General features: G+C 67.0%; 3 protein-coding genes across 3 annotated transcripts in view; all 3 read left to right on the top strand.

Annotated features, from left to right (window-relative positions):
- MNEG_1863 (hypothetical protein) overlaps positions 1-508 on the top strand; it is a gene marked incomplete at both ends in the record, with an annotated part of 2,743 nt that extends 2,235 nt beyond the window's left edge. The window contains one exon of the mRNA XM_014049660.1: positions 367-508. Within this exon, the coding sequence (XP_013905114.1) occupies positions 367-508 (142 nt within the window). The remainder of the gene's footprint in view (positions 1-366) is intronic.
- A 2,045-nt stretch (positions 509-2,553) lies between these two features.
- Positions 2,554-5,336, top strand: MNEG_1862 (hypothetical protein; the record flags this gene model as incomplete). Its single annotated transcript, XM_014049659.1, has 6 exons — positions 2,554-2,597; positions 2,855-2,934; positions 3,348-3,473; positions 3,781-4,232; positions 4,467-4,565; positions 4,851-5,336. The coding sequence occupies 6 exons, from the start codon at positions 2,554-2,556 to the stop codon at positions 5,334-5,336; spliced, it is 1,287 nt and encodes a 428-aa protein (XP_013905113.1).
- Positions 5,337-6,978: 1,642 nt separating this feature from the next.
- Positions 6,979-8,702, top strand: part of MNEG_1861 (hypothetical protein) — a gene marked incomplete at both ends in the record, with an annotated part of 3,412 nt that continues 1,688 nt past the window's right edge. Inside the window, 2 exons of the mRNA XM_014049658.1 lie at positions 6,979-7,015; positions 7,112-8,632. Coding sequence (XP_013905112.1) covers positions 6,979-7,015; positions 7,112-8,632 — 1,558 coding nt within the window. The remainder of the gene's footprint in view (positions 7,016-7,111; positions 8,633-8,702) is intronic.

The following is an 8,702-nucleotide window of genomic DNA, read 5'->3' as shown; positions in this document are numbered from 1 at the left end:
CCCCGCCGGTGGGCGGGGCGGCGTCACAGCCGCCGCTGCTGCAGCAGTCAGTTGGCCTGGGCTGGTGGTTGGTGCCCAGACTGGCGGCAGCAAGCCTTTCCGGCATCCCCCTGGGCACGTGGTTGTGAATTGCTGATCAGCAATACAAGCGCAATACTAGCCTCCCCTCCATGTGCATGTGGTGCACGCACGCACACACGCGCATGCACACACACACACACACACACACACACACACACACACACACGCACGAACCCAATGGCACTTCCTCCCAAGCAGGCACGCCAGCACGCACATGCACGCATGCCTGTACTCAACTTCACAATTGTCTCCCTCGCGCTCCCCCCCTCCCTATGCCATTCGCAGCGAGGCAATCATCCAAGGGGGCGGCATCCTTGACAAGGTGTCAAAGCAGTGGGACATCTTCGCACCAGACGGGCCCCCGGGCCCCAGCCCCCTGCAGGCTCCCTGGGCCGGCCACGGCCGCTTCCCCAGCGCTTTCATGTGATTATCTACAGCCGCAGCCGGGCCTTAGCCCGCAGCGGCGTGCGAGGGGCCGGCCCGCAAGGCTTTCAAAAAAATGGCGCGGAGTGCCTGTGATTTGAATTTGGGACAGGGCAAGCGGGAGGCGTGGTATGGGTCAGCCTGCGCCAATGGGCGGCCCCGCGCTGGCCTCAGTTTTATGGTCGTCGTTTTTCACCGCAGCAACGCTTTGACAACGCGTGTTCCAAAAGCGTCAGTGACCTGCCAGAAGCGCCAAGGCGGCGGCACTCACGCCCTGCCTGGTTGACGTAGGCAGATTATGCAAGCCACACCACGAGCAACGCTCCCACATGGGGCGAGCACGCAACACGCCAAAGAGCAGCCCTTGCTGCAATGCGGGGGTTGCGACTTCAGGTACCGTATGCATGGCTCTTTTCTGAGTGTGTGTTTTGAGGGATGTGCTGTCAGCTTGTACCCCCTGCTTGCCGGCACCGTGAGCGGCGCGGCTGCCCAGGGTTGTGATGCTTGGGGTCTTGAGAGGCCTCGCGCGGCCTTGTCCCACGGACTCGTGTCCCCTGTTGTATCACCACCCACCTTCACGGCCTCACAGCGGCCAAGCTGTATGCTGTAGCCCTCTCACTCTCCTTTTCAGAGAGCACCCGGCACTGCCGCCAACAACCGCCTCCCTGCGCACCTCTGCGTTGGAGCGTCTGCATTGATTGCGCAGCCTCGCCCCAACAGCTGTCGTTCCCGTTTTGGGCTCCGTCGAAATTGGATTCGCAGCTGCGATGCGATTTGCGGGCGGGCGCGTTCCTGTACTCTCTCAACTGGTTTCTTTTGGTCAGCCTCCTGCAGCCCCTGCTGGGGACGAGCGATTCGATCTTGTGTAATACTACGCGTGTACAACAAGAAATGGGGATTGCCGGCTGGTTTGTCCCCACCCCTTTTGTATTCGACTGCACCCGGAGCAACAAGCCCCAGAAGGGTCGCCTGCAAGTTTGTGTGCTGCACGCACCCACTGGCAACTGCGATGGCTTCGCTTGTGCATCAATATAGGGGCGCCTGCAGCCAAAGAGCAAGCGTTGCGGTCTGCGACACAAGGTGCTGGTACAGAAGAGGTGGGCAACGTACTGAGGGCTTCGGCAGTTGGTGCCGCTGCGTTGTGGCCAGGGCCCTTTGTCCTCCTTTGCGAGATTTAAGCGGTTTGGTACATGCCCATGAGGTTCAAGGATTGAATATGCTACGCAATGGCGAATTGGGTACTGTACCTGCTTTGCACGCTTTGCGGGCGCTGGGCGGGTGACAGAGCGAGGGGTGGGCAGCGGGGGGCTCAACACGGGTGACAAGTCCATCACATGAAGCTGAGGCCTTTGGTATGAGCCACAGAGCCCGCCACGCGCTCGTCCCCGCCCGAACGGCCCCTAGACGTTGGGCACTCGCTCGCCCTAACCTGAGTTCGCAGGCCCTAGGTCGCCTGAATAGTCGGCGCATCGGTTTCAATTATCTGTGTCCTGCATCTAGTTCCTGAGAAGCGTGCCATTGTGGCAGGATGCGCTCTCTGCTGGTCGCGGCCATCCTTTTGGCGTGCGCGCTGCCGTCGTCGTGGGCATATCCTTCGCTTTGGGCTAATAACCACGCCAACGGATGCCTTGATCTACCTGCGAAGGGTTACGGCAGCCATGGGTCCCCGGTCCCTGATCCGTGAGCATGGGATCGCTCATCCGGGCTCATCAAGGGCCTATATGGCGCGCAATATAGCAGCATTGCTTGTATCTTGCTCGGGGAATGCGGACGAGTCCGCGGTTGCGCGTCAGCGCCCGCGCGTCCTCCCGATGTGCTGCGCTCCACGTCGCCGCCCGCGCCCAGGCGCGGCAACCGCCGCGCCCGTCCCGCAGCCCACCAACCCCCCCTCTGCCGCCGCGACGCATACCTCCGATCCAACTCACACCCCTTCCTGCCTGCAGGGCAATCAGCTTCTCGTTTACAGACGGCACCGGCAAGGCGGTGCAGTCCATGTGCCCGGGCGGCGTCTACAGCGTGAACATCAAATTTCCAAAGAAGGTTCTTGCTATGCTGACGTCAACCGCCGGCTACATGAGCACGGACAAGCGCTGGTGCGCACCGACGCCTGCACGCGCGGACCTGCCGCCCCGCCTGGCTGCCCACGCCGCCCGCGGCCGCTGCCCGGCGGTTGGCCGGAGCCCCGCCCGTGCTCGCCGGCAGTCCGCGGCGGCGGCGGCGGCGGCCACGTCGCTGCGGCGAATGTTGTGCCCTTCACAGCCCTGCATCCCCCCTTTGTGCCTTGCATGGCAATGTTCGTGGAACGGGAGTTTTGATCGTGACAATTGCTGATCGTCGTTTGCAATCGCAGTTGGAATCGAGTGTACTCAGGAGACAAAGCGCTCTACGACGGCCTCAACACCAAGATCACGGTCCCCTGCCCCGCCGCTGGTGGGCGCCCCGCCGGGGGTCGCAGCGGCGCTGCCGGCTGTGACGGGGACAGCGGGGCGCGGGCGCACTGCGGGCGCGCGTGCAGCAGCGTCCGACATGAGCGCCCGCGGCTGCAGGCACGGCCGCTCGTGTCAGGCGTGGCTTCCAGGCGCACCCCTCACTGGATCCTTAGCGACCCGAGATGTGCACACACACAAGCGCAGCGCCAGCAACAGGACCCGGGACCTGACACCCACGGCCCGCACGCCCGCAGCGGCCCTCAACGACCGCACACACACCAGCGCCGCCCCACGCCAGCAGCGGCTCGCCCCAACCCCCGCAGCCCTGGGCGCAGTCCGCGCGCAACCGCCCCAAGGACTAGACCGAAACCCGACACCCTCTGCCATCTTTCATTGTCGCCTCACTCTCCGCAGGCCAGCCGCTGATATTTAATGTGGCCAGCGCCTCAGGCCCAAAGGACAACTACCATACAGCTGGCGCCCAAATCCCGGTCGGCTACACTGATGGGCCCTGCGCGGCCGTCTCGGACAAGGCGAAATGTGAGCGGTTGCAGCCGCGGCGGCGGTGGCTGTGCTTTTGGCGGCGGCGGCTTGGCCGACTCGGCAGGGGTGGTCCTGGGGCCCCGCGGCGATTCAGTGGGATGGGGCAGACTGCAGTGGGGGACAGGTTTCATAATCACATATGAACAAGGACCGCGTCTGAAAGAAGACCCGGCCCCACGCGTCAAGGCCAGCAGGGGCCGGCTGACGCCGCAGCCTCGTCCCTCCGCCCTTGGCTGCGCGGCCCGCTCGCGGCAACCGCTGCACTCAACGCCTCACGCGCCCGCGGCCCGCGGCCCGCCCGCAGGCGACCCCGTCCCGGACCCGAAGACCGCGCTCCCCGATGCCGCCGACCCCGCCGGCGCCCTCAACGCGACCGCCGCCGCCCCATCACTTAACGCGTCGGGCGTCGACGCCCTCGCCCCCGCCGCGACGCCCGACGCGCGGCCGGCCAACGGAGAGACGGTGACCATCGGGTTCGTCCCTATCAATGTCGCCGCCGTCCCCGGCAGCCGCGTGGCGCGCGTTCAGGCGGCGCAGGACCCGGCAGCGGCTGAGGACGAGGCGCTCATGGGCGTCAACGCCACAGCCGGCGACGCCGTGCAGCTGCGGCCGGTGATACAGCGCCAGCCCGGCGTGCCGCGCTCGCTCTGGGTGTTCCTGCACGCGGCGCTCATGATGGCGGGCTTCGCGCTGCTGCTGCCGCTGGGGCTGCTGCTGGGGCGCCACCGGTGGATGTTTGGGCGGGACCCTCGGACGGTGCGATGGGCGTGTTGGCGTGGCGTGGCGCGGCTGCGCGCGGGGCAGGTGCTCCAAACGGCGCTGGAGGGCGCCGTCAGGCGGCTGCGATTGCACGGCTAGCTGCTGCGCGTAGGGCTGCCTTGCTCGCACGCCAGCTCAAAAAGGGCGCGCCGCCAACGCCGCCCCTTCCCTCCCGCCGCCTCACGCTGCCGCGCGCCGTTGCCGCCGCCGCCGCTGCATCTGCTTGCGCAGGGCAAGGTGCTGGACAGCTGGGTGTGGGTGCAGGGCTTGGTGCAGGCGCTGGCGGTGATCTGCGGGCTCGTGGGCGTTACCATGGCCATCCTGGGGACGGTGCGACGATCTGAGCGCTGATCTGGGTGCTGATCTGGGCTCTGATCTGGGGGCCGGGTCGTCGTTTTGGGCTGTGCGGCGGGAAGGCATGCGTGCAACGCAGCTGCAGGGCTCAGGAACGGTAGGGCTGGGGACCGCAACCCCACGGCTCACGCGCCCCCCTCCGTTTGTATGTTCACAATGGCCCGCGCAGCTTGCGCCCCACGCACGGCGCGTTTGAACGCCCCGCGGCGCTCGCTCTCACGCCGCCTCCCCTTGCCCCCTCAAAACCGCCGCTTCGCTTAGGGCTGGAAGTCGATGCGCTCAGTCCCATACTACACGGGCCACAAATGGCTGGGCGTCGCCGTCGTCGCCGCGTCCCTCCTGCATGTCATCGCCCTGATTATCAAGCCCAACCTCGCCACCGGCGCCGGCCGCGCGTGGGCCGCCGCGCGCCGCGCCTTCGGCTGCGCCGTCGCGGCGGCGGGCGTCGCCAACGTGTTCATAGGAGCCGTCCTCATGCACGGGTACAAGCGCCAGCCGTACGCGTACTGGCTGGCGCCCGCGGCCGCGTGCGTCGGCGCGGTCGTGCTGCTGGCCGCGCTGCTCGAAGCTATAAAGATCCAGCTGCAGCGCACCCACAGATACTATCCAAAGACGGACCAGATGTTTGACGTGTCCAACACTTTCCACCACTCGTCTAAGCGCGGCGGCGCGGGGGGCGGCGCGGGGCCTGCGGCGGCGACCGTGGACGTGTTTGCGCGGTCAGAGGCGGGCGGCAGCAAGGTCTGAGCCGCCTGCATCCCGCACAAGGGCGCATGAAAAGGGTCGGATGCAAGAGAGGGCCTGCGCGCCGCCGCCGTCGGGCGCGTGCAGCTCACGACAGCGCACGCGCGTGTCGGCGGCCGTCGCATGGTGTGTTTTTGGGCAGCATTGATGGACTTCGGCTCTGCTGTGGGCACAGGCCAAGGCTTGATCTGGGTGATCCCGATTTTCTGTACAGTTGATATCGACGATTGTATCAGCAACTTATGGGGGGATGACTGCGGCCATCGGAAGTCGCTTTGTCACTTTTGCGAGGGCCCGGGCTCGTACGCTGCATTGCACTGCACATGCCTCCACACATGCACGCACGCTCTTCCCGCGCTCCAGGACGAATGCGGCTTGACGCACGTGGGCGCGCGCACCGACCCATCAGACAGCCGGCCGTCGGCCTTGCACATTCCCTCCTGGTCGCAGCGGGCGCCCGCTCATATAACGCACATAGTCTGCATGCTAGCGACACTTGGGGTCTCAGACTTTTTCCGCCTTGTGGGGAGTTTGTTATCGTATTGTGAAGATGAATCCATTGCCGCTGGCCCCAGCCCGGGTGCGTCCTGTTGAGGGGCGGTCCTGAGGCTCTTCCCTTTGTCTCTGTTGCTTTGTCTATTCTCTGACACCTTGCCTGAGAGGAAGCCTGCGGCCTTGCTGACGGCGAGGTGGGACCGCACGCAGCTCGCTGGGCCGCAAGCAGCCGAAGGTGGCCTCGCGTCTCTCGGCTGCTGCCGGGACTGAGGGAAGCGACGAGGGTGGGTTTAGCAGGGGCCGTGCTTGCCACCCGACGTGTGTGTTTGGAAGCAACACACGACCGTGAGCATATCCACTTTTGCATCGCTGCCCTCCTCTCCCTCGTGCATCACGCATGCAGCAATCGGGCCTGCCCAGATTCTCTGCGCACGGCTTGCTTACGATAGCTGGCATGACCGCGCATGCATTTCGCGCCACGCACGCGCCCATTGCTGTGGGCGTACAGACGCGGCTCCCTTGAATGGCGAGCGGCCGCATGCAAGCGCCCCCCTCTGCAGAGAGCTGTAAGAGGTAATCGCCTAGCCATGACGACGCCGTGTGTGTGCTCAATCATACGCGAAGCCGGCTGACCAGGGACATTAGCGGGGGAGGGGTTGCCCGGCATGGGGGCACAAATTGTGCGCGAGTACCATACTGCAGCAGCAGCAGGGGCATGGCTGAGACGTGGCTATCCTTGCAGAATTGACAATGCAACATCATAGAGGTTATGGGGACAATCTGCTGGATGAGACAATAGTTTGGGGGGCGCAGACCGCTGTCGGTCAGGTGCGCCTGGCCTCCCTGCTGGCCTGGGGTGGGTGTGCAGCACAGTGCGACCTGACCGCTGCTTGCTCTGCTGATTGCGTGGTTGGTCGCGCAATAAGCATAATCGTTTCGAATTATCACGTCCACTCGGCTGGTGTTTTGCATTCAAACACCCCGTGTTCGTTGCACAAAGACGGGCGAGCGCTGTCACTCGATCACGCCCTGCATGCGTCCGTGGTCGCACCGGAGGCACATCAGCATCACGCAGTAGTGCTCGGCCAAGGCGCAAGTCCTGATTGGGCTAGATCTCCCCCACCAGCACCTGGCCAGCGAACCAAACCTCATGTGGTGTTTCTCCTGCGGTTCTTCCGCCGTCAAGGGTGCGTACACTGACATATTCCGCTTTTCACCCGCGACCCCGCTCCTCTTCAGCTCGAGTCACTCGGATGACCATGCCCCCTGGGCGTGCCCCGCAGGCGAAGTGTCGGACGCGACCACCGGCCCGCGGCTCGCAGGCCCGCCCGACGCAGCCACCAAGCCCACTATCAGCAAGCGTCATGCTGACACGGCCAGCGACGCGCCGGCGGCGCGCGAGCGCCGTGACCAGACCGCTGTGAAATTCGACGATGCCCCGGCCCGGTCAGACGCTGCGGCGCCGGCGGCGGGGCCGGTTATTGATGCCTCGAGCGAGCGCGCGCGTGGCGCAGCCGCGCCCGTGAACGGCCCACCGGAGCCCGCCCGCGCCCCAGCGCCCGCGGCCCGTTCGCCGCTGGCGCCGCAGGCCGTTAGCGACAACGCGAGGCCGGGCCCCGCAGAGGGCGAGGAGCCCACAGCCGCGAACGCGGCCGGGACCCTGGTGGCGGAGGGCGGCGCGGCGGCGGCTGGAGGCGACGGCCCCGCCGGCAACGGGCCGGCCGCGGCGGACGCCGGGCCAAAGCGTGGCCCGCAGCCGGGGGCGCAGCTGGATGAGGGGGCCGCGGGGCTGGTTGCGGCTGCAGGGGCGGGGGCCGCAGGGGCGGCGGCAGCCCAAACCAAGGCGCTGCCAGATAAGGTTGCCCCAGAGGAGGCAGCGTCAGAGGCGGCAGTGCCCGAGGCGGCAGCTAAAGAGGCACCGGCCGCAGCACCTGCCGCTGGGGTCGAGGCCGCGGCAAACGAGGGGGCGACGGGCGAGGCGTCTGTGGACCAGCCTGCGGCAGATGAGGCAGCTGCGAACGAGGCAGCTGCGGACAAAGGGGCTACAGACGAGGCAGCTGCGGACGAGGCAGCCGCGGACAACGTCACGGCGTTCAAGGCGACTGCAGAGCCGGCCGCCTCAGCGGCGGTGGCGCCAGAGGCAGCACAGGTGCCAGAGGCGGCGGCGCGTCCAGAGGCGGCGGTTGCGAGGGACACGGCAGAGCCAGAGGCCGCGGCGCCAGAGGGCAAAGCTGCAGAGGCGGTGGCGCTCGAGCCAGCAGCCGCGAAGGAGGCAGTGCCAGAGGCGTCAGTGGAGGAGCCTGGCGCTGCTGCGCCAGAGGTGGCGGCACCAGAGGAGGCCGCGCCACAAATGGCGGCGCCAGAGGCGGCGACGGCAGCGGCGGTGGTCCCTGACGATGCTGCTGTGGCAGAGGCAGCTGCTCATAAGGCAGCTGCACAGAAGGCAGCTACAGAGGAAGCAGTGTCAGAGGCGGCGGGACAGGAGGCGGCCGCCCCAGATGAGTCCGCTGCACAGGCGCTTGCGCCAGAGGCGCTGGGACTGCAGGGCCCTGACCGGGTGGCCACGGCGCCGGCCCCTGAGGGTGCTGACTCAGCAGTGGGCCCCGAGGTTGCTGACTCAGCGGTGGAGGGCGAGGCGCCGCCGGTGCCGCGCGACGCCGCTCCTGTCCCGGCGGGAGGCGCGGAGGCGGCGGAGGAGGGGGCCGCTCAGCGCGCGGGCGAGGCTCAGGGCCAAGGCGGCCGCGCGGCGCAGGTGGATGTGGCACGCGAGGAAGCCCACGCCGCGGCGGAGGAGGAGGAGGGATGTACGGCGGCTGTTGGTGACAAGCACGCCGCAGACGTGCCGGCGGCCGGCGCCGCAGGCGCTGCTGGCGG

The sequence above is a fragment of the Monoraphidium neglectum genome, assembly GCF_000611645.1.
Source record: "Monoraphidium neglectum strain SAG 48.87 unplaced genomic scaffold scaffold00196, whole genome shotgun sequence".
Lineage (NCBI taxonomy): Eukaryota > Viridiplantae > Chlorophyta > Chlorophyceae > Sphaeropleales > Selenastraceae > Monoraphidium > Monoraphidium neglectum.
Note: the sequence above shows the minus strand (reverse complement) of the source record. Positions and strands in the feature narration are given on the sequence as shown.